The following is a 24,896-nucleotide window of genomic DNA, read 5'->3' on the forward strand; positions in this document are numbered from 1 at the left end:
TTTAAAAACCAATGGGGGCTTGGGAATTGATGTAGCAATATCATGCTACATGTAGCAATATCATGCTACGTGTAGCAATATACATGGTATCATGTAGCAATAATGGTGCAACCAGCGTTAGCAGAGCATAAATGGACTTTGTGATCTATTCAGGGATCTGTTTCATGAACTAATACAGTAGCTGCTGGCTGTAGCTCTGTGGACTGACATAGAAAAGACACCCCTTACCCAATCTCTCATTCTGCTTAAAGAATTATTCTTTTTCTGGGAAGTGTATGCTTATTATATGTCCTAGTTTAGGGCAAATTTGGGAGAAAACCTCTGAATGAGGTTCCTCTAGGAAACAGATTCTAGCAGTCCCTCCCCCAGCTGGTTCAGGGAGATATTTCCTCGGAGTGAAGTGGAAAAAAATGTGTTTATTTATCAGGCAAAGCACTTCCCAGCACAAAAATGAACAATACCTAACAACACAACCCCTCACTGCTCCGAAGAGATGACAAACTCAGAAGAGTCCCTTCTGTGTGTTGCAGCCCGGCTGACTCAGTCTGTTCTCAGTCCCTCTGGTGCTGGGAAAGGCCATGGCCCAGGCCAGGCCACAGGCGTGAGCTCCCGGTGATGCTCTGGGTTTTCAGTCCAGAGCAGGTCTGAACAATTCCAAGGAAAAGGGAAAAAAACCCACAGTCCAGGGAGCTTCTCTGCCTCAGCTAGCCAGAAAGTATCCAAGAGCAGAGGAGAGCTCTCTCCTGCTGTTCACTGCAGACAACCCAGTCTGTGTGAAGGATATGGGGGAGTGAGATCAGACTCTGATAACAAACTCTGCACCTCTTCTCTCCCCCTTCACTCCTGGAACCAGTCTAAAGCTGCAAAATTCCATATTCAACGCTAACAGGACAGATGATTTGGGATAGAAGCATCATAAAGTCACTCCAATATATTAGACAGACAAGCCACATCATTCTGTTGTACTCAAGAGTTTATAGAAAATTTAGCATTTTGTTCAGTCAAAACTGTAAGGCAGTGCAATAAATTTAAAGTGGGTTTAAAGACTACAAATATGTTCATGCTTGCTTTGATTACAGTTTCACTTTGCTTCCACTGAAATGGTGGGTGCTGTATCAAAGAGTGGGAATCCATTTTAATGGCACTCCAATGAACTTATTAGCTTTTTTTTGACAATTAAAATGAATAGTTATGAACACTAATGAACATCTAGTGCTCTATGTACAGCTTAAACAATTACCTGCTTCAAAACATCTGCTTGAAATATCAGATAGAACAGGAGGTGTGGTCCCCCATAAGAAGAGTTTGGCATAATTCCTTGGTCAAAAAACTTCCAGTAATTCTTCTTTCATAGATACTGCACACTGAGATTATGTCAATATTAGGAAGTCAGACTGATAAGAAACACTTCCAGGCACTGGGATATTATCACATTTAACTACAGAGCTGTTCCAGTGTTCCCCAGAAACAACCTGGCTGCTATGAAATAGTCTTTGCACATTTTGAAGGTTTAAAGAATTTGCTATTCTGGCAGCAGGCTGCAGTATGCCAGTTTAACCTCAGCATCCAATAACATTCCTAGATGCATTTAACCTACTAATATAAATGCAGCCTAGGAGATTCAGAACGTAGTGACATGGAGCCCCCAGAGCTCCCAGTAGGAGAATGGGTCTTCACCCAAGAGGCAATAAGGCACCTTTCCCTTCCCAAAACTCTTGTATTCTTGCATTTTAAATATGGATTGCATACTGATTTAACCTATTTTTTTCTTATTTCATAAAGCAGATGAGACTCTTTCCCTGTAAAACCTTTTCTACCAAACAATGTAAAAAATCTAATGCAATATTATAACTATAAAACATCAATTACAGACTTTTAAAGCCAGAAATAGGTTTTGTTTTTATTTATGCTCCTGTTATGCATAATTATAGGCATCTATATTTAATAAAAATTTAAAAAAGATTTGAAATACTTAAACCAGTCAAATACTGGCATGATAAGTATTGGCACTTCTGGAAAAATCTAAGGGTTGACTTTGGTTTCTGTGCAAATTTTTCAAAGCAGTAGGTCAATTTTTGGAACTGAGCAAGACTACTAACATTTCAATATTAGAATGTAGAAATTTTGTGCAATACATTCTCCTTGAATTGATATTTGTCTTGCATTTTTTTGTTATCTTTGGACAATTGTTCTATTTGGAAAGAAGATGCTGGTTTTCTTTTATCCTTTGGAAGACCAAATATTGTGATGTGAACTTTTTGATTTATTGGAAATAATCATTGAAATCCAGTTGGTGGAAAAATATTCACAAAAAGTGCAAAAAGGAGAGTTCTAGAAAGTCTATTCTCAGTAAACTTATTCTTCTTGGATTTGCATCAAGCTTCCAAGGAGATCCAGTCTTTGGCAGCCAAAGAGGGCCTTGGCAAGTTTTCCAACTGTAGCACCTTTGGAGCCTTCCCTCATTACCCACTTGAGCAGCATTTGGTAAACTTTTTCTTTTAGTCCATCTCGTTCATAGTCATGATCAATTTCATCAATCTCGGGATCACTGAAGCCCAGCTTTCGAGCACAGTGCTTCCACTGCTTAGCCAGCTTTTCTCTCACTAGATTCAAATGCTTTTCTGTCAGGACAGTAGTATTGTCTGCAAAAAGAAGAAGAGTGTAGAAAATTGCATCATTTAATAGTTCTTCTGCTCCTTTCACTCCCTCTCTCCTGTCTTCCCCCGACTATTTATTGGTAATATCTGGAGACAGAATCTTAGTGATGCAATCAGAAGTGCATTTCATGGAGGCAGCATAACCCAGTGATGGCAAGCAAGAAATGTCTAGACAGAACATGTGTGTTCATAGGTCAGTTGCTGGACTTGCTCTTTGATCTGAAGCTATCATAGGTTGTCACTTAAATCTGCGAGATTGAAAAAACCCGTTCTAGAATTCTTAAAGAGCTGTATATCTTTTTTATTTTGACACACAAATGTTACTTAGGAATACACAGGGATAGTTTAATTCAGTATTGACCAATGAAAATAAACTATATTTCAGAGGTGTCCAATTTCTATCTGAATGAAGTTGTTGTGGCTCTTGAATACATGGTTTAACTTTCCGTTTTCCCTGTGTCATGTTAGGCACTGGACACCATGATCTGCATGGGTCCATTCCAACTCAGGATATTCTATTATTTAAATTAGAGGTCAGGTGAGGATCTCCAATCCAAGCCTTGCCTCTAACAAGTTTGAATGTTTTATACATTCCAAACCAAATGATTTTCAGATAATTATATGGGGTGAACACATGAAAACTAGGGAGAAATTTCTCTTACCAAATACACCCCTTGCTTCATAATCTGCATAAATTGCTTGCATAGCAACAGGACTAGTGCTGGCATGTGGATTCTGCTCTTCAATCTTCATGTGATTGTAGGATCCAATCTGAATTCCAGAGCTGTTACTTATGTTGTACTTGACTGAATCATCTGCATAAGGAACTTTAACACAAATTTACAAACAACAGCATGAGGTTCAAATGTCAAGAACTAACACAAGGAGGAAGAAGTTCTACGAGTAAGGGGAGTGATATTCATTGCACTTGATGTAGAAATAGCCATTTGCTGACAATTGTGCTGTGAGCATATTTTCACTGTGCACCGTGACATAAATGCATTTTAGTGAAAGCCCAGTCTATTTATGACAGAGAGCCACAACCCAGCTGATAGTTACTAGACTGTAAATAATGCTCTCTGTGCCTTGGGAATGCATAGTAGCAGTCTTCCTTTCTGCTGCCTAACAGCTTCAGGAGGTCAGCCTTGTCTCGAACACTCTTTCTGTTTAAATCTTAAAGCCTTGCTTCTGCCTCTCAGCTTTACTTTTCACAGATCTAAGTTCAGGTTTACAGTTATGACTTCTGAGTTCTGTGAGACTACAGCAAATCATGTTGCTCATAAGGTATGATTAGTAAAACATGTAACTTGATCTTTTGTTTATTGTCTGATTTTCACATGCAGCATGAAGCTAAGTGACTATGCATGTTAGGTGATGTCAGCTTTCTGTTCTCTTGACAGTTTTCTGAACTCTGCTTAGATAATCATCCATTAAACAGTCTAACTCTAGCTTAAATGGTGAATCTCATAACCTGGGTCTAAAATTGAAGTACAGATACTTAAAATGATACGCTAAGCTCTGTATTCAATCACCTGAAATCATGGTTACATCCTTGTTACACACTCAATTGCAGTGTGAAGTGTGAAAATCTATAGTTATGTATGAATATCTAACTGCACTTAATGTATGCTAACCAGAGACTGCAAGCCAGAAAAATATGTATGCATGGTTAGACTGATGAAGTTGCAAAAAAGGAATGCATTTTATCATGTCTCATAACATTATTACTTCAACTCATAACATTATGATTCCTCTATCCTTTTTTTTTTTTTTCTGAGCCAAAAAACTCAGGAAACACATGATATTTGTAGTTAAAAATATAAATAAACCTCATGTTTGCTATGTTCTTATCTGGCAACAAAATTAATATAGCATAAGATATGAAAATGTATGCAAATACTTTGTCAATATGACAGTATTAACAGTAAAACTTACTGTGCTTATAAATCTCCTTTCCCAAGCCTTTACACTTTGCAGCTTCTCAGGTTTGGGTCATCATTTAAGGGGTGCAGAGTCAAGAATACAGAAATTTCCCCTTTCAAGTTTTCTTTGTAGAGCAGACCCTTAGAAACTGGACAAGCCTTTGAAAGGATTAATTAAAGAATTCAGAGTGTCCCAAGCTATACAACTTGAAAGGAGCATATATTAATAACTCCTGAAGGGTATTACATGATTTTAGGGGTTCATGCCAGTAGAACTGTAGAGATCTGTGCTCCAATGAAGGCTGATCAGCATGAAGCCTGTAGCTAGAAATTTGTATTCAAATCCAGAGCAAGATAAGACAAATTGTCCCAAATGTGTGTATGGTTCCAGAGCTGGGCAGAGTGACAGCAACTTGAAGTTTAATCTAAGGAAGTGGCTAATTTAGATGTGCAGGAGATCTTGAAATGCTCTCATATTTCTGAAATTCTTACATAAAAGAATATGTTGTCCTTGATTTATCAAATACATGTTTAATGGTGTATTTAGGTTCTGCTAGAGACAGGAATTAGTTTTACCTGCTGATACTGAAAACTTCAGCTGTGGTTAGAGGTATTTAAGCAATAACAGAAATTATTTCAAGCTCCTGAAAATTTTTGCTTTACTGGTCACAGTGCAATGCAGAGCATGTTGGCTACCAGGGCAGATGAAGGCCACAGCACTTACCTGAGCTTCCTCTGGATATACCAGGATGGTATGCAAATGTTCCCCTTGTGAAAGAGGTGGAATCTCTGTAACCTGTAGAAAGAGAAAACACCAAAGAAGTGCCAAAAGCATTCTGTAAATAGAAAAGTAGATATACTTAACAATGACTGCCATATTTATAACAATGTGAGTATACAGTGCTCTTAAATACAGAGATGAGAAGCTTATTAATTAGCAGGATAATGTCTCCTTGAATAACTCTAGTTTATGCAATGGTCTTATTGTGGTTTTGCTGAGTTACTAATAACCTTAACCATCCTTGGATCTCAGTGAGGACAATGGGCTTCCACATGGGTGTAGGAATATCTGGCAATGTGGGATCACAGCACACACTGCAGTTACAGACTGAGCTGCCCTGTATGAGGTATTCGAACTGGCAGATTCCAAACTCCCAAGTGTGAGTTCTTGATGAGCTTTGCAACTCATACAGCAAGAGCAGATAGGTTACAGTCACCCAACAAGTCAGTGAAGAGCTGAAATGCAGATCTTGTGCACTTCAATCTGGTTATCTGCTACACTGTTTCCTATAATAACTTCCTATAATAACTGTTTTCTTTATTTCTTTCAAATAGAAGGTTTTCCTTTATTAGTGACGTTGAAAATTGTAATGCCTGCCTTCTGACATGACAGCCCTCGGATTAATTTCAGTAAATAAATTCACATAAACAACTAATCACAGCCTCTGCATAAATAATTTAACAGAATAACATCTTTGTGTCATTCTGCTTGTAAAAAGCCTAGGCATCCTTCATTTTCTTGTGAGATGACCTGGAAAATAACACCATGCTAAAAATATCCAAGAGTAGGAGCAGGCATCTCATGCTGTCTCTAGCTCCTCCAAGTTGTATCTTGTAGGTCTCCAGTTACCACTTATTTCCATGTTTTGTTAATGCCCAATATTCTCTTCCTTCTTTGCCTCCATACCTTTCTACTCCACGATGTACCAGCAGCCAGGCAGAGCTCCCCAGAGGAACCAGTTACAAGCCTTAGCTCCTTGCTAGCTCCCTAGGTTCAGGAGTCTCTCAGCTTGCTGCAACTCAAGCCAAAAAATACCCATCTATTTTTCTGAAATGCTACAAGTATTGTTTCTGCATGAGCAGAACCTATGGTATGAATGCTACTGTTTCAGATTCGAAGTTCTCCTCAGCTTTCCTAGAATGACTGGTAGCAGCTCCTGGTTTTGGGAGCTGCTTTAGCAGTACTTGCTTTCTGCTCTTCCTTGGCTGGTAGCTGAAGAGTCAGATGTTTGGTCTCATGCTCTTCTGTTACACTGATGCTCTAGAAATGGTTCATTTGAAATTGGCAGCCTGACATCAGTGAAAGCAGCATAATGAAATCAAAGCTAGAGTGTTTCAACTTTGAGTAAACAAAGAGAACTTCATGAGATAAATTCACCCTTGCTGTATTACAGATCAACCTGCAATAAGTAGGTTGTTCCATGAACTACAAAACTCTTCTGACCACTTCACTCAATAGAGGAAAGTGTGTTTTCAGAAACATAGGTATTGGGGAAGGAGGAGTCTCACCTGTATCTGTGTCTGCATTCTTTGAATACCAGTTTACGTTGGTCTGTGGCTGCCAGTTTTGTCCAGATTCTGGCACAGGAGGTTTACTTAGGCTAAAGTTATTGGCTGAGGGCAGTCCATAGGCATCCACAGGTTTTCCTTTTGGAAGACTGTTGGCACTGGGCCTGCAAAAAGCATCTGCATTTCCCCATTTCGGTGTTGTTGCAGCTGCCTGTGGCCAAAAATTTGGATCAGTGTTTGCCTGGAAATATGGCTTAGTGTTTGATATTGCTTTTTCAGCTCTTGGATACTGTTCACTCCGTTGAGAAGCAGGAGAAGGCTTTGCAAATGGATCGGGGAAAACTTTCACAGTTTTTTCCTGCATTATTCCAGGGCTCCATTCTACTGAAAAGATTTGTGCTAAAGGTGGAGTTTCTTTATCCATCCGGCTCCCAAATGCGTGGTAGTTGTATTCATGCTGAAGTTTTCTATCCAGATTATCAGGAAGTGCAAATGAGGTCTCACAGCTCTCAATGGGCTGGTTCCCAGGGGAGGCAGCAAACAGGGCTTCATTAACCTCATTGGTCATGGGACCTTGAGAGCTGTGTAGAGAATTAGGCTGATCTGCAAGGGAAGAACATTCAGTGTTTGAAAACATATTTAAATGCAAGTATTTAACTTGTTGCAATGATACTAAAATCTATTAACCTACTTTATTATTATTGTATATCTAAAAGATTTCAATAAAACACTGCTTCCAGCATAAGATATTCTATAAAATAAAACACAGCTTTACTGACAAGTAGAACAGATTTTTATCTAGGAAGTACAGGTTTGATTAAGCTATTAGTATTAAAATCTTACTATCTGAAGTAGTGTGAGAATTCACTGCATACTCTGCTTATATTGATATCAAGTTTTCAGCCTTTGAAACAAACATTCCTGGAGGTATTTGTAGGGTCTGATTTACTGGTATGTCTCTTCTGGCATTAACTGGAGTTTGATCAGTGCAAAACTGAAGTGGAAAATAATGCCACTGTAATAACAGATGTAATCTCATACAGCACAAATAATTTGTCATTTAAATCTTATTTTAAAATGATTATGTAGTGTCCTGTCCAGGTATTTAATTATGAATACTCTGGTACCAAAGAAGACATTTTTACAAGTAATGTCTACCAGATAGTCTGTGTCATCTACATCTTTCAAACTAATTCTCAGTATCAAAGGAAGCTCCACTTCAGAACTGAACTAGATGGAGTTATAATCTGTATGATGCTGTAGCACTCCAAGACAAAATAAGAAACATAAAAACTCTTTGTTACTACTTGTAGTTATATTTTTAAGAGTAAGACTACAAATGCTTTCTTAAAGTTTTGAAAGCTTCACACTTTTCTAGAAAATATCACACATTGCTTGAAGCAAAGGAACTTACAGAGCACTGTAAAACTGGAATAAAGTGTATGTATGTGCTTCTATTGCTCAAACAATGCCAGTGAACTGGGTTTTTTTCCCCTCCAAATTTGACATTATTTCAGCCCATATTAGGCAGGACCAAAACTAATTCCTTTGAAATACAGAAATAACCCCATCCAAAGCTCTTAGAAATTCAGTATTAGCATAAACTATATGGCATCTATTCTCCAGGGCAAGCTTGAGATGTATGAACAGATCCTGTGGGATGCCTTTCACTACCACTGTCTGAGTGATGCACATTGACTAGAGAAAAACCCCTGCCTTTTATTGACAGGCTGGCAAGATGGCATCTTTCTGCAGAGGACATTCACAGCAAAGTTTTTTGTACTTAGAACTTGAGAGCATCTGCAATCTGCAGCAGTCATACATGCTTCTTTCTGCTCAGGAAATGTAACTACACTCACTTAAAAATACAGCAGTGGGGCTGCCCTAAGTCCATCAGTTCTACTCAGGAACAGTTGTGGCAAACCTAGCTTTGAGGAAGATTTATTAGTTGCATGTTACAGTTTAACATTATTAATTCAATAATGTCTTAGATAACAGAATTTTATTTTTACTGGATTTTTTAATTATTTCTTGTAAATCAGTGTTGCAAATAAGATCCTGTGTCCCTTGATATTAAGAAACCTTGATATGAGAATTCCAGATACACTACTACAAAACTCTATCATATTAGATACATTATTAGACAGCCAGCTCTATAAAATCACAACTCATCCAAGATTTGATGAAAGTATGAGAGAAAAGAGATAGAAAACTATCTACTAGTGTTCCTCAGATTCCTTAGAGACCACGGTCCTAAACAAAGGAATACTTCACAATTATCTATCTTGATCATATTCAGAGCATTCATAAGAAAGGATGGAGGGGCAAAAGAAAAATCTTAATGAAATTAAAGCTTACAAACCAAGCAGTTGGCATGACTGAAAAGATGAGAAGAAAGATCAAGTATGAAAAGTAATTATCAAAGTGACCATTGTAAAGTTTAATGTTGAGTGAAATTTTTGGGATGGAAGAGGAAAGCAGAAGAGTGTAAAAGGAGATGGGTTTGAACTGTAGATGATGGACAATTTGAAATTGTAAGTGCAACTTCTGGGAGCAAATAACATCATCTCAGTTATTACAATTCCTTCTGAGGTGCTGAATAATTGATGCTTAACCTTAATGCTGAGGTCACCTGCTTTGTACACAACTTTATCTTTGACAAATACACAGAATAATTATGTGCTAGTGACTTACCTACTTGACCATTGCTGGTATCTTCTGGTACAGCATCTATTTGAAGAGATTCCATGCTATTCAGCAGTTCATTTGACTCAGGCCACATTTTCTGCACGTGAGAAAGAACAAATGATCAAATTATAAGCAAAAGCTTAAACAAAGGGAGTACCTATAGATTATGAACAGCACAGCTTCACTGTGAAGTGACCTGGATAAACAGATTCTCTGGGAAAAGATCCCATATTTTTTAAGAGAGCGTAGCCTGACAGGAAATACCCATTGCTTTGCTACAGGTGGGCAAAATCTTTTCTTCAGTGAAAGGAGGGTGGACTGCAATGTAACTGCAGTACATAATACTCTGAGTTGGCCAAACAGTACTCTTGCCTACATGAATGTGAGTTTAATCCAGAGTGACTCTGGGTTGTCTGACTTGTATTTAATAGCCAGACTTTTGGCAAGCAGTCTTGGTGAGGGGATGCTGCTGAGGTAAAGGTAGCAAACATGCATCCTGTACTGTGGATCTATATTTAATAAGTTCATTCATCAACAGGGAAGAAGAGGTGAGAAACAGTTAACATTCAGGTATAGGCACACTGACTTTTATGAAGATGATGAGAAACTAGGAGTTTAGATGAAATTTTCAGAAAGAAGCAGTGCAATTTCCTTTCTATTACCCTCATCCTCACTTAACTACAGTGAAGGCAAAATCTACTCCTGTTCTACTCCTCTGATGTTCCTATTATTCAGGCTTTACTGGAAGCAAATTTTTTAACCTGGAAAAATTATTTCTCAACTTATTATTCCCCAAGTCTTGCTTACTTATGAAATAATTTCCAAAACTAGAGTTTGTGTTAGTGGTTTTTTAAAAAATATTAATTAAGCCCAAGAAGTAGTTTTGCAGATGAAAAATCAACAATTGCTACCTATCTCTTCCCAAAAACTTGACTTCCCTCTGAAAACAGAAGGTAACATTCTAACACATATTACAACTGCAGGTCCTTGGATTTTACTTAAGTAATGGAATTGTTTGAACAGGGGGTTGAACCAAATGACTTCTGGTCCCTTTCACCCTTAACCATTCTGTGATTCTGTGATCATTTTAGTTAGGAGGCTTCCTTGATTGCTGGGCAGCCAGCAGGGAGGTTATGCCCAAACCCTCTAAGTCATGTTGCTACTGAAGCTGTACTAGTAATTCACATAGTGACTTGCCTTGGATCCACTCTTCACAATCTATGCTCTGATTGTAATGGATGCTTTCCTTCCTGAGAAAGTAATAAACTCACAGTCCATTTCCTAAATAGTCATTTTGTCCCTATGTTGTGAGAGGTTCATCTGCAGAGCACTAATCCATCTGGTAAAAAGTGTCATGGTCCTGATTTGGGGCTGCTGTCATAAGTTTCACATACATACAGTTCACATTGGGAGTTTGATCAAATCAGTCCAAGAAATCTGTTTCATCAGTTTCATTTTTCAAAACTCTGGAGTTTTTTTAACAGTTACTGTATTTGTCTTTTTTTCTCTAGTCCTCATATGATGTGCTGCTGTGAAGAGCTTGTCTCTATCTTCTCAAACTCCTCACACATAGGGGCAGGTTGCTATTTCTTTGTCCTCCAAAGCCATTTCATGCCTGGGCTGAAGTAGCCCCATCTTCTATCAGGACTAACAAGGTCTGAGCAGATCTGCTGCCTGAGACAGGTGCCAGGCAGGATGGTGCCCAGGTTGCTGCTCTCACCACCCTGAGATTCTTCTTGGCACTGCTGCTCCCTGGCTGGGCAGCTCCTGGTTGGCACTGAAGCCAGGGGTTATTTAACCTCAGCATGTTCCACTTGTGCTTTCTGAATTTCACAAGGTTTCTGTCACCACATTCCTCCAGCCTGCAGCTATCAGCTTGTAACTGCATTGACTGGTCCTTCTAGTTTGGTCACCTGCACACCTTATGTGTGCTCCATCACTTTTGTGAGATCACTGACAGGAGTAAACCAGGTCAGGTCCCAGTTCCCTGCACTCCTGCAGCTGCTTCTGGCCTGCAGATGAAGTAGGATTCATCAGCTGCTCTCCTTTGGGACTCACCATCCAACCTGTTTTTATCTGCTCATCCAGACAGCAACATCTGAACTTGGATACAAGAGTAGTTTGGCAGACAGTATTGAAAACTTTCTGAAGGTTGAGAATGCACTGCTCTGCCCTCATTCACAAATCCAGCCATTTTATCACAGAAGGAAATCACATCAGTCAAGCATGATCAGTCCTGAGGTGGCAAACTCTGGCCATAACTGAGATAGGGAAGAAGGAATGTGGGGAACCTCAAAATGCTTAGAAAGCTACTCACTTTTAAATTCTTCAGATCTTCTTCAATATTTTTTCCTAGATTTTGATAGTAAAATGGCTCATATCTTTCACTGATTTCTGCAAAAATTAAAGAACTAAGTGAAAATGGTTTTCAATGGAAAGACTTGTAATGTTAACAATCATGATGGAAAAGAAATGAAGATTTCTATGATGTCAGAAACAAGAAAGGTATACATACATTTGTAATTTGTTCACATGATACATTTAGTCTTAAACAGTAACAAGAACAGGATGAATTCTAGGGATTTTTTGTTGTTGTATTGTGTTTTAGGGTGAAATCTGTCTATGTTCAGTAGGTGAGAGCATCCTTCCTTGACTTGTATAAGGGAAAATTAGAAGCTAAGACACAATACAAGCATAAGATTAATTTATTAGCAGATATATGTTAAAGGTGGAGAGAATAGGTGAGTTCCTTATGGGATACAAATTTCCTCTAAGTATGCAAGTACATGCCTGCTGTATATAAAGCTGCTGGTGCCCTTGTGTAAATACAAACCTCAGTTTCCTGTTATTTATTGGAGGGGGGTGGGTTGGGGTTTTTTTTTCCTCTTTTTGTTGTTTTGGGGGTTTCTGGGTTTTTTTTTTTTTTTTTTTTTTTTTTTTTTTTTTTTTTTTTTTTTTTTTTTTTTGTGGAGGGGCACTATGTATTGAGGCAGAGAGACAATGAGATGTAGAATTTTGGCTCTAATCTCCTTGCCAGACCATTCAGCCAAGACTTCTATTGATTGGAAGTGTTTTGCCATCTGACCATATGAAAGGATGATTAGCTATCAAAGTCAGTCAGATTGCTTATGGAAGGATAATTAGGACAGCTTTTGAATTTATAGTACTTTGAATTGGATATTTTCTCAGTCATGGTCAAGATATACTATATCCCTTGATGTTAGTTTTTATGTAAATTTCAGCAATAAGATTTACTATGCTGAAAATAAATTATCAGGGATAAATTGTCTTAATTAGCTCCACTTACAAGGATTTCTCAAACCTGTAAATGCTGGATCAGATCCCATTTTTGGTCATGGTACAGACAGCATGCTTTACATGTGCACTGCTATTTCAGTTTTCAAAAACACCCCCACCTGATTTCAAGAGGAAAATAGTCAGGTTTGTTTTGCTGCATTATAAATTATCAATGGACTCAGACAAATATGAATCCTAAAGCAATGCCTTACCTGCAAAGGTTGGACGTTTCTTTGAATCTTCATCCCAGCATTGCTTCATTAAGTCAATAATTTCCACTGGACATTTATCAGCAATCTCATTTATGTCTGGTCTGTTTCCATTAATGATGCCAAAGCAAATGTGGTTTTCATTTATAGCATCTGAAAAATAAAATTTCCTATCAGGATCTGCTCATGAGTTTTGCTACCTTTCCATAGGTAAAAAACAATGAAGTGGCTCCCTGTGTGTTTGTGGGTATGAAAAATATGATTTCAAAGGGGTTATAGCAGGTTACAGCTATAAATCTTTCATATTAGTAAATTTGCATCCACTGCCCTGACTTACATGGATTAGAGATTTATTTTGAGATTAATGGATTTACCTTTATATATAAGTGCAGTCTGAGTGTTACAGATGTAGCTCTCTAGAACTTGCATCTGAGGTGCATCAGTTCTGCACTAGATATGAATACAAAGATGGCCACACAGGCAACATTTAGCCATTTAAATAGCAAAAAAATCTATTCAAAATTATAAACATGTTACTCTGGAATTCCACAGTTGGCTTCCATTGTTCTACATAAGCCCAATGGTTCATGTTGAGAAATCAGCACCACACAGCTGAGAATTGGTAACTGACTGTGAGATCACACTCATTTCTGTGTGTAACTAGTCCACCTCAGGTAATAGTGTCCATCAAAGTTTCCATCCTGGCCCACCTGAGGTTTGCCTAATTTCTGCCACCAAGTCTGGTTTGTGCCCACACCATATAGATGTGAGGAGATTCAGCACATGGCTGAATTTCATTCAGGTATTTTTGTCCATGCTTAGAAGCCAGCTTAATTCCTCTCACTGGCCATGAGGTGCCAAACTGATGCTGTTCTAGGCCATAGGAGATGCAATCTACTAATCTCAATTTTATAATGTTAAATGCTTCATATTTGTAACTTATTTTTCTGATAGCATCCTTCAGAAGTAACGTACTTTCATATGGCTCTTTGTTAGCAAAAATTGCCCAGATCACAATGCCAAAGCTGTAAACATCTGATTTCTCTACTGGTTTAGTATTAACACAGCGTAAATGCTCTGGGGCCATGTAGAAAAGAGTCCCAGCATTGTTCTGGTAAGAGCTCTTCATTTGCTTCTGTCTGACAGTTTCTTCTTGGGTCAGCCTACTCCAGTTCTTAAAGGAGGCAACACCGAGATCTGCAATCTGAAAAATGAGACACATCAGAGCTAGTGCTGTAATGAAGAAGAGATAAACAAGTATTGCATGCACTGCTCAATTTTATCAAGTCTTAATACTAATCTAATAATTTAGCTAAAAATTAAATAGTGAAGAAATACAACTTAAGAAAGGAAAACAAATTATTTGATTTTTTTTTCTTGTTTTTCTTTCTTTCTTTGGTTTGAGTTTTGTCCTAAATAATGAATCACTGCCAATTGGGAGCTATTAGGCTGAACTGTTATTATTTATTGTGTTTAACTGTTATTATTAATGCATGTTAAATATTATTAATCACTTGCACAATGTGAGAATAAAAGAAATACGGTTTCACTCATATTGACAGTCATATTTAAGGTCTGCTTGCAGTGCTCATGGGAGAACAGATGATTCACAGGAGAAGAATTTAAGATTCAAACCTAGAATCAATCTATGAGATGGGCAGATACGCCTTCTCCCTCACTGTCCTTTCCACTCAGATTCCATTTAACTCAACCACTTTAGATCTTCTTTCAGAAAAGGAAGAGGATTGAAAATGATGTGATATGTATGACAAAGAGACATGGAAAAGAATAGCATGGAACAGGTTAAAGCAGAGATAGCTGGGTACTGTGTGCTGGACAATGTGCTATTAATGAAACTTTAGGGCACAGTTTTGCAACTCGACTAATGGCTGGTGGTGAAGAAAGTAATCCTTTCCTTCTTTCCCCCAGTCTCTTATTATGTGTTCCCTCTGCTCCCTCTTGTTCCAGCAGTGACACTTACCTGGGAAGACCTAGTGCAAGGAAGTCAAGCAGCTTGCTGAACCAACCCAACAGGATAGTACTGCCAAAAAGGCAAATGGTAATCTGCTGGTTTGGCTTCCTAAATCAAGGCAGGGTGTTCAGATTAGCACCAGTGCTAACACAAGGGAACAGGAGGTCAACAGGAGAGGAAAGCTGAAAGAAAATGGGTCTGTCTCTCTTGGCCATAGGCAGCTGTCAAACTGAGTTGTGTAACTCAATTACTTCAGATAAAAGCGAGGTGACACCTTGCCTCACTTCTAACTCACTTTTCTCTCTTATTGCCTCTAACTATTATTGCTCCTCTTCAATTTCTGAAGCCTTGGGCTATGTTTAAAGCTTGTGTATTCAGAGGAAAATGTAGATGACATTCTGCTGAGGAAGCAGGAGTCCAGGTTCATGTCTAGAAGTGAAAGGAGGTCTAGTGATAGAGAAGGATATGACATAAAATTTTTACTACTACAATTTCCTGGAACAACTATTTCCCTTTCCAATTATTGACAATGTTAAACACATTCAAGCAGATAGATTGTACAACAGTTGCCTTAAATTATACTTTTGATGAAGCTACTTAAGGAAGCCTTATCTGATTCTGAATTTGATCCTGTGTTCCAGATCAGTTTGTCATGAAATGTGATGATGGCCTAGTTTGGTCCTGTTCATGTAAGTGAGCTGAAACCCAACTCCCTATACAATTTACATTTAAAGCAGATCAATATGGGGGTTTTATTTTTGCAAAAGAAATAAATTTATAATTCTTATCTGCAAGCTGCTCATACTGCACTTGCTACTATATTAACCTTGTCAAAGAACTTCTTACTAATTTATGTGAAAGAAATGAGAAATATGACAAAGTTCTATGAATTTCTGTGAGAAACAGAAAATGGCAGAGTTCTCTTCACAGAGAACTCTGTAGTTTCCAACTGTAATGGGATGATTATTTCAACAACTCACCTTGACCAGAGAAAGGATATTTGATGAAGACTGCTGCAAATTCCCCTCAGGTTTATTCCACAGTAGCCTCTATATCTATGTGTCTTGATCCAAAACCCCACTAAAGTTAATAGAAAGGCTTTGGAATAGGCTTATAAACCATTCTTTGAAGTAGTGTCCTGATGGGGTTTTTTTGTAGCTCCTGGATGTCATTTTAAAATGATGACTAAGCGAAAAGAGGGGTACAAAAGACAAGACAACAGGCAAAAGAAAGGAAGGAATAAAAAAAAGCAAGTGAAGGCAGGAGGAGAAATTACAGTAATAAAGGACAAAAGACATTATCCATAAAACATTCTATTCTGTTTCAAATTCTGTATTAACACTTGTTTAATCTTTCTAATTGTTTCGTTATTGATAGCTTGTTAATTCTCAAAAATATTTTTAATGCCCTTAGTGGGTTTTTTTTCCCACAACTGAAAAAATACTGTGCAAATCTCAAATTCAGAGGTTGTATAGGCCACCATAATTCAGCAATCCAGAGCTAACACTCTCCCAGTGATAGCTCACTAAATTACAAAGGCATTCATCAACCAATTCCACCAAGTTATGACCTCTTAACCAGCATGCCTGAAATGGATTCTTCAACCCAAATCACCCAGCCTTCTCCATTCACATTCTAACAAGTACCTTAATGTGGAAGTCTCTGTCCACAAGGATGTTTTCTGGTTTTAGGTCTTTGTGTACAAAGCCTTGCTCATGCAGATAAAGCATTCCTTCTGTGATCTCCAGCACAAAACGCCCTCTCACTGACAAAGGTAGTGAAAGCTAAAAGAAAGAAGTGCCATCTATTAAAAAATGCAACTACGATTACAATTAAAACTCAGTCTTTAGGAAAAGTTCCTCAGCCCCAAGAGTACCTCTGCTTAAGCTATGGTAAGAAAAGCCTGCATCACCAGTGGGTTGAGGGAGGTGATTATCACACTCTACTCCACACTGGTATGGCCTGACCTTGAATACTGTGTGCAGTTTTGGCCATCATTTAAGAAGGATGTAAAGCCATTAGAGAGTCTCCAGAGGAAGGCACAAATATGGTGAAAAACTTGGGAGGAAGCCATATGAGGAAGGGCTGAGGTCACTTGGTCTGTTTAGCCTGGAGAAACTGAGGAAATACCTCATCATGGTCTACAGCTTCCCCGTGATGGGAAGTGGAGGGACTGGCACTGGTCTCTTCTCTCTGGTGGTCAGGGATAGAAACTGTCAGAATGGCATGAAGCTGGATTAGCAAGGTTTAGTTTGGATATTAGGAGAAGATTCTTCACCCAGAGGGTGGTTGTTGTGGATTTTTGGGGTTGTCCTGTGCAAGCTGGACTTGATCTTTCAAGGTCCCTTCCAACTAGGGATATTCTATGGTTCTAAGGTCCTCTTGGATCAAAATTTTGGCATTAAAATAACTCTAGAGTCACTCCATATTTACAAATATTTGCTACATATTTGGCAAATTCTCCACATATCTCTACAGCCACTTCTAGAACATTTTAATCTGAATTGGTCTGCTTCTCTGTGATGCACAGGAAAGCCATTGTCATTGTCAGCTGTCTCTAGAGGAGGCAGTGCTGCCACTGGCTTTTTAATACAAAAAGAAGAATAAGAAATTAAAGACTCCATTCTCTGGATATGGCAGTAACATCCTGTCCCTTTCAAGCAGCTCACCAACCCTAAGGGATAAAGTAACTGACTGCTCACATTCTGCAGCACTTTCATCATGTTCCCCCGGTCCACATACTCCATCACAAGTGAGTAGTTTCCATCTTCCAAAATGACACCGAGTAGCTTTACCACACGGTCATGCTGCAGTCTGCGCATAATCTTGCCTTCCTCAAGAAGGGAAACATTGTACCTGTACAAGAGAAATCACACTGAATTTAGGTGCCAGCCTAGAAAGAACAAAGGGATGAAAATTACACTGATTCATGATGAAAACCATGGCCAAAAATGTCAAGGCCCCTAGAACCCCTGCAAGAGTAACCATACTTTCAGCTGAATTTGAATTTATACAGAGTTGTTCAAGCCAGGGTATATTCTCTAAGATGCTGCTCAAATGCCTCACACAGAGACTGTCTGCTCAGTCTAATTTTAAGTCCTGCTTTTCAGTAACTGCATAAGCATTCTTCTTGTAGGTAGCTGTGGATGTCCAAATCTTTAAACTGGGGTAAGATCTGGGCAGAGCTGAAAGAGCCTTGGAACAAGGAGAATCAAGATCCACTCCACTACTTCTTGTACAGGAAACTATTTATAGAGGTCTTGTTTCCAAAGGGCTTCATGTTCAAAACTGATTTCTTACAAGGGAACCACACACATACTAAATGATGATGGCATTTGCTAACAATTACTGGTTTAAGATGAATTAAAAGAATTAACTCTTTACCTCAGCCTCAGTACAACCCAGCAGCAATCACAGGTACATAGCTGGAAAACCCTCACTGAGGGTCTTAAAAAAAGACAGTATCCATTACATAATGAATAGGAGGGGTGGTATTTTTATTATTGTTCATGTTCTAGTCATCAGACAAAAGGATATAAGAAAATCTTGCTTGCTAATGCTTTCTTACCCTCTGACTTAAAACAAAACTGCCTTCTCCATCTGTGTTCCTCCATATTACTAGAGAAGAAACTGGTTGTTTTGTCTGCATTAGGATCACTTAAAAATTTGCTGAAGACTTTTGGTTCATTATTTTAAGAAATAACAAAATAATAAGCCTGTGTAATGAAAAAATAAAAACACAAACCCAAAATACACTTGGCAGGCTTGTCCATTTTAACTGTGGTCAACCCAAACTGTCAGTGCAGGCTGCAAACTACTAGATATTTCTTAATTTGCTTTCCACTAGCAAAGTAAAAAATCAGTTAATTCATTTATCATAGCCCAAAGTAGAAAAAACATGGAATTTTTTCTAGTAGATGACTCATGGCAGATTTTTATGATAGTTACAGCTGTGAGATAGTAGAGCTGCAATGTAACCTGAAATCAACAGCTAATTCAATCTCTGAATTAAATCAATGGGCTTGGCTCACTTTGCTCTTTCTCAAGAGTGAGAAGGTTACATTCATGGTACTAACACACATGAGGTTATAGTCCTGCCAATAATTTATGTGCATTTAGTTCCTAGTGGACACCTACAGTTGGATAATTTCATTGAAAACATTATTTTCAAACTTGCAGATATCGTGTGACCACTGAGTTCCTGCATTTCCTTAAGTGTGCAAGAGTTCCCTTGATTCTTAACAATTTATGTCTCAAGAGAGGAAAAAAAGGAAATTCACAGGACAGCTGTTAGCATTGTTTTCTTTTCTCCACATAAAGTATCTCCAGAATCCAAAGTCTTGAAAATATTGTACTTCATTTAGGTTTATCTTATTTGAATTTAGAGGACTTAGACTAAGTGAAATGAAAATCAGAACTGAGATCAGTAACTTACTCAGTGCGCTGTGGTCCTGTATACACTTTTTTTAATACTACATATCCATGTTTCTTGTGAAAGCATAGAGAAATTGTTCCAAATCCTCCAGCATCTAATTGCTTTTTTTCAAGCAAATCCGTGGTGTTCATGTGGATGTCTTCCAGAGACATGGCTGCAGTCTTTGTGGCTTAGCAATTAAAACAAAATCAAGCACCCTCGTGCTTCTGGACCTGCAGTATAGAAGAAGAGGAAGTGTCATAAAAAGCATTTAACTGTTCCACTAAATAAGTGTACATTTAAGGAGTGGGACAGAAACATAAACTCTCATGACCCTTATGAATGCTTAGTTGGAAACCAAAAATGGTGTAGTTCTCACAGAATCAGACCTATAGATCACAATGATTTATCCTGTCAACCTGCCACAGCTATATTCAGTTGATGTAAAACAACTGCAGTTGATTTCTTCACATGAGGATCTCAAGGTGCTGTTGATAAATAGTTTTCATCTATACAATATGCAGTAGATTGGTACTGTCCCTATACGTCATATGTGTAAAATCCAAACCCCAGAAAAATCAAGAGCCACGGTCCCAAAGGCAGGTAGTGCCAAATGATTCTGATAGGTATCTTGTTTTCTGAATTGCCTGAACATGGGCCTGTCAAGTGCCCAGATGCTTATATAATTCTTAAGCTACCTTTTAGGCATCTTTGCAAACCGAGCTCTAAAGGGTTTGCTTAAAGCTTAAACCAAACAACCAAATAAAAGGTTCCTCTGGAGGGTGAAACTTATTTGCACATGAACTCAAGGAGACAAGTGCTAGGAAGGATTACGTATGTCAACTTCTCCTCTGCCCATTAAGAGGAACAAAGAAATTGTGAAGACTTGTAGTAACTCCTAAGTGCAAGAGACAAAAATAGTTTGGGGGATGTTATGAAATGGGTAGGTAATAGATAAGTAAACAGATAAGTAATAGGTAAGGAAACACCAGTGGATGCCAGAATAATTTTAATCCTTTGATAAAGTTATGGTACTCTTGGCTAATATGGTTCCCAGGCTAGCCCCTGCCTTCAGTACATGTCAGCAAACTGCTTTGCTAGCACTGGTGCAAGCCAACAAGCTCTGCTTTTTTTACCCCTCACTAAGTTTTTCACTTAAGCATCTTACATCAGGTAAAGAAAGAGTTTGCTGAGAAAAGATAAAGTCCAAGAGACTGGCAGGGCTGTTCATTTTCCACTCATCTTGGGTAACTATAACAGACAGAGCTGGGAGAAAGGCACCACCTCTAAGTGCCACTATCAGCAACAGCTGATTGCCTCGTTTGGTTACTAATAGCTCTAAATTGTGTAGCAAAGGGACTCCCAAGTTTTTCCTGACCAACAAATGACTGCTAACTCCTGTAAACTACTCTCATCCAATCTCTAATTGAAAAGATCACTTAATGTTGTGAACACCAGCTGCAGCCTAATTTTGACTGCCTCATTACCACAGGCTCTTTAGGGAGCCTGGGAACTAAGGAGTGTGTGGAAAGTAGGTACCTAAGGGAAGAGAGATGTTTCAGTGCCGAGTTGGAAGTGGTCTTATCAGTTCAATACTGACAAACCAAAACAGGAAGAATAAGTTAATTTTTTAAAAAAAAGACATAAATTGTGCCTGTAAAAGAGATAGAGCAAGAGCCTTCTCTTCCAAGTACATACAGAGACTCTATGGGCTATTGTAGTACAGAGAGGGAACGACCTCCCTACACCCAGAGCAGTGTCTTCGAAGTTTTCTGCTTTGGCTTTACAGACTTCAAAAAGATGCAGACTTTGCTTTGCTGCAGTGCTTGCCAGCATTATGAGCACAAGCCTGAGGATATGACTGCATTCATTTAGTAAGAAGGTAAGTCCTGCTATGCCTAATAATGATTTGTTTATTGTGGTAGTTTTTCCTTTTTGGTGGTTGTTTGTTTTTGTTTGTTTGGTTTGGTTTTTTAATTCCTTTACAGTTAGTCAAATAGCAGGTAGGAAATTGTTCATAGCAGTCCAAGGACTCATAGTAGTGCCATTGCTGCTTTCATAGCTGAGCTTTCATCTCCCTGGAAGTTTCTGGTGATGGTTGTCTGGATTTGTTTGCGTGGTCATACTGATTTTTGTGCAGATGGGATGGATGTAACACGTACAAGGGCCTAAATTCAGTCATGAGAGTCAAACTAACACCTTGTTTCTTTATCTTGGTCTCCCTTCCAAGAATTGGTTTGAAGTCACTTATGAATGTTAATTTTTCCATGCTAACAGCAATTATGTATCTAGGTAGTTATTATAAGACTTGCATATGCTTTTCTTGTGAATGCAAAGTAGATGTGTATTTTTGAATGCTGAATCTCAAAAGTTGCATTAATACCACTAATAGCTTGGGACTGGCATATAACCTGGCAAAAAACATCTCTTTCCAAAACTGCAACAAATACAGAACCTTGTTCCTGTTTACAAAGTTAATTACCTGTTCCTACCAAGCTGCATGTAGTCACCAGAAGTATTGGAAATTTAAAAGAAGTAATAACTTCTAAATTCATAATGTATCTGCTGAAGTGAGTTGGGTAACACTCAAGAAGAGGGAATTTTCTTATTAGATGGGAAGGAACCTTCTCCCTTGGGCATGGTAGGATGCTACTGCTTTTTTGGCTGTTCTTATTAAGTAATGAATAGAAGCTTTCTGATTTAATGACTTATTTCAAATCCAAAGTTTTGGTTTCTTTTTTTTTCTTTTAGAATGAATATAATACGAAAACAATGTCTAGCCAGGCTTTAATACAAAGACTACTTATTCTGGTATACTATTTAACATGAGATATTGGCTTATGATACCTTAAAATATCAGATGATAAAAAAACAAGGACAGAAGCTCAGAAACTCTGGTTCATTCCAACTTACTGCTTCTTATTGAGATACAGAGTAATTTATATATGTCCTTAGTACTTAGGACACATCAATTTATGTATTATGTATTTACAGTTAAGAAAATAGAAATTTTGTAGCTTAACTTAGCCAACCCTTAGAGAAGCTATGCATTCTTCTAGTGGTTAATTTACATTCTGTGAAGTAGCCCTCATCTATATACGTGATCAGTTATAAAGCAATTTTTTCCATATACTATTCTGAACATTTGTATTTGATTGGGTTCATATTTACCAAGTACCCTCATTGTATTATTTTAAATACTCGTTGCTAGAAGAGAGGAATTTCTGTCCACCAGTATGACTGGTGTCCTTTAGAAAAGGAGAGAAGTGTGCTGAGTGTGTTTGTGGCATTTTTCTTTTTAACACCATGGTTATGTCCTCTTCTGTAACTCCTAAAGGACATATAAATTCACAAGAATCATAACCTGATTAGGTCATCGGGTCATATTCCTAATCACTGCTCAAAAGTGCTTTGCTCAGTTTTAACGATTTGCAACTTATCTGATGCAGATCTGATGTGTCCTGCATGGTTAAGGAGGAGCACCGAGCACATTAACACAGTAATATGTAAAAACATTGATTGCAGCCTTTTGTAGTCTAATGATGCTCCCAGCACCTAAATTTTTAAGAGATGCTACAAACTTTAAGCGGAGAAAATGAACATGTCTAAAAGTAGCAAAACTCGTGGCCAATTAATTATCAGTCCTTAATGGAAAGGAATTAAGAATAGAAACCAAAGCTGGTATTCCCAAATGAGTAACAGGAGACTGGGCTGCTACAGCTGATAACAAAAATATTGACTGTGACAATGATGTTTCAAAAGCTGTCAGGGTATCTCAGATCTGTTGCTGTAAATGTCATAACCGACTTCATCTAAACCTTTCAGTCCCGCTCAGGTTTTTCAGCTTTTCATCAAGGAATGATTTTCTAAAATTATTTTTTCCTTTTGGAAATAGCAAAGAAAATACCTGTGTCAGATAGTCAGCAGGTTACAGAATGGATCCCGTGGGAAGGGGAGGAGAAGCCAATGCAAAGGGAAACAAAGGTGTTTTGCAACACAAGTTTTCGCAGGAACAGAGGTAGCGTGGGAAGTGGAAAGGATGGGGTCTGTGCAGTAGGCTGTACAAATGCAGGATGGGGTCTGTGCAAAGGTGTTAGAGTGGGCTCTGTCGCTAGAGAGTGCATTCCGTACGGCAGTCGGGACGGGCAGTCTCGGCTGCGGCGCCATGCCGGGCCCAGCTGTCGGAGATGGGCGAGGCGGGGGCGGCCGCGGTGCCCAGGGCGAGGCAGGAGCGGCCGCCGCTCCCGGCGCTCCCGCTCAGCCCCAGCGCAGCCGCCGTGCCCAGGGCGGGAAGCGCCAGAGGCGGCTCCTCGCCAAGGAGCCAGGAAGCCTTAACGCGGGGCTGCTCTGGCCTAGTTCCTCGTTCGCCGACTTGCCATATCGCCCTTCTCCTCCCGACGGCTTCCTGCCGCCGCCTCCCCTCGTTCGCACCGCTCCCCCGCCCGCCGCTTCCCGTTTCCCGTGCCCAGGAGCCCCTCCGCGGTGGTCATGGATGGGACGGGTTAGACGGAGCGCCGTACCGCCGCCGGGCCGTCTCGCCTCGGCAGCCCGTCACCCTGGCAGCCCCCTGGATTTCGCAGCGGTGGCGACGCCTTCGCACAGCTGGGTCGCCATCCCGGTTTCGGTTTCGGTGCGGCAGCGCGCCCCCCCAACCCCCCGCTCCCGCTGCCCCCGCTCCCGCTGCCCCCGCTCCGGCGCGCCCCGTACCGCGATCTGGCCTCTGAAGGTCCCGGTGCGTCCCCGGGTACCGGTGGCAGTGGGGTTTGCCCCCACCGCCGATGGAGGACCGCCTCGGTCCCGGGAGGCGGAGCTCGAAGTGGCGCGGGTGCCGCCCAGGCTTGCGTCACTGCCTCCGCTCTCTGCGCTGCGATCGGCGCGACAAGGTGGCTCTGTCACCTGTCGAGCTCTCTGAGAACTACGATCGGTGCTAAGAAGTGACTCTGTCGCTTCCTGAGCTCTCTGGGCGCTCTGATCGGTGCTGGCAGAGAGTGTGTCACTGTCTCAGCTGCATGAGCATTACGATCGGTGCCACACCGTGACTCTGTCACTGCCTGAAGCCTTTGGGCTCTGATCGGTGCCACAAGCAGAACTCTCGAGCTCTCTGGGCACTGCGGTAGGTGCCGGCAGAGAATCAGTCGCTGCCTGGGCTCTCTGGGCACTCTGATCGGTGCCGTGCAGCGGCTTTGTCATTGCTTGAGCTCTCTGGGCATTGCGGTGTCACGCAGTTACTCTGTTCCTGCCTGAGCTCTCTGAGCATTATGAATCTTGAAAACCTCTCGACGTTATCGGGACTGAGAGTAGGCTGGGAGTTCGACGAATATTGGAAATGCCTTTGTCTATGGAAAATTTGGCACTGGATATGTGAGGATTTGTTCAGGAAGGGCGGAGGAAGGAGTCTCTTTTGTCAGCATAGTCTCTTATTACAGATAACAATCCTGGGGGCAGCTG

General features: G+C 39.7%; 1 protein-coding gene and 1 long non-coding RNA gene across 3 annotated transcripts in view; one reads left to right on the forward strand and one right to left on the reverse strand.

Moving 5' to 3' along the window:
* Positions 1–59: 59 nt before the first annotated feature.
* RIPK1 (receptor interacting serine/threonine kinase 1) lies at positions 60–24,267 on the reverse strand. 2 transcript variants are annotated; one of them, XM_079300982.1, is made up of 12 exons: positions 24,156–24,267; positions 19,470–19,681; positions 17,737–17,890; positions 16,681–16,818; positions 14,038–14,266; positions 13,066–13,215; positions 11,874–11,950; positions 9,563–9,644; positions 6,869–7,471; positions 5,304–5,375; positions 3,320–3,484; positions 60–2,642 (listed from the first exon to the last, which is right to left on the reverse strand). In XM_079300982.1, the coding sequence occupies exons 2-12, from the start codon at positions 19,619–19,621 to the stop codon at positions 2,356–2,358; spliced, it is 2,109 nt and encodes a 702-aa protein (XP_079157108.1). In that variant the 5' UTR covers positions 19,622–19,681; positions 24,156–24,267; the 3' UTR covers positions 60–2,355. The 2 variants fall into 2 exon arrangements, with proteins under 2 accessions (XP_079157108.1, XP_079157107.1); XM_079300981.1 differs by having other exon boundaries at positions 61–2,642; positions 9,563–9,653.
* LOC306799660 overlaps positions 20,843–24,896 on the forward strand; it is a 59,658-nt gene continuing 55,604 nt past the window's right edge. Inside the window, exon 1 of the long non-coding RNA XR_013773656.1 lies at positions 20,843–21,330. This is a non-coding gene — a long non-coding RNA (uncharacterized lncRNA). The remainder of the gene's footprint in view (positions 21,331–24,896) is intronic.

Source organism: Erithacus rubecula (genome assembly GCF_903797595.1).
Source record: "Erithacus rubecula genome assembly, chromosome: 3".
NCBI classification, from domain to species: Eukaryota; Metazoa; Chordata; class Aves; order Passeriformes; family Muscicapidae; genus Erithacus; species Erithacus rubecula.

What these genes read in the sequence shown, in the direction of transcription:
- RIPK1 (XM_079300981.1), bottom strand. Translation starts at nt 19,621, where the DNA reads ATGTCTCTGGAAGACATCCACATGAACACCACGGATTTGCTTGAAAAA. An exon ending in ACAGGACCACAGCGCACTGA is followed by an intron (nt 17,891 to 19,469) that starts GTAAGTTACTGA and finishes TCTCTTGTACAG; the next exon opens with GTACAATGTTTCCCTTCTTG. An exon ending in GAATGCAGACACAGATACAG is followed by an intron (nt 5,376 to 6,868) that starts GTGAGACTCCTC and finishes CTCTTTCTACAG; the next exon opens with GTTACAGAGATTCCACCTCT.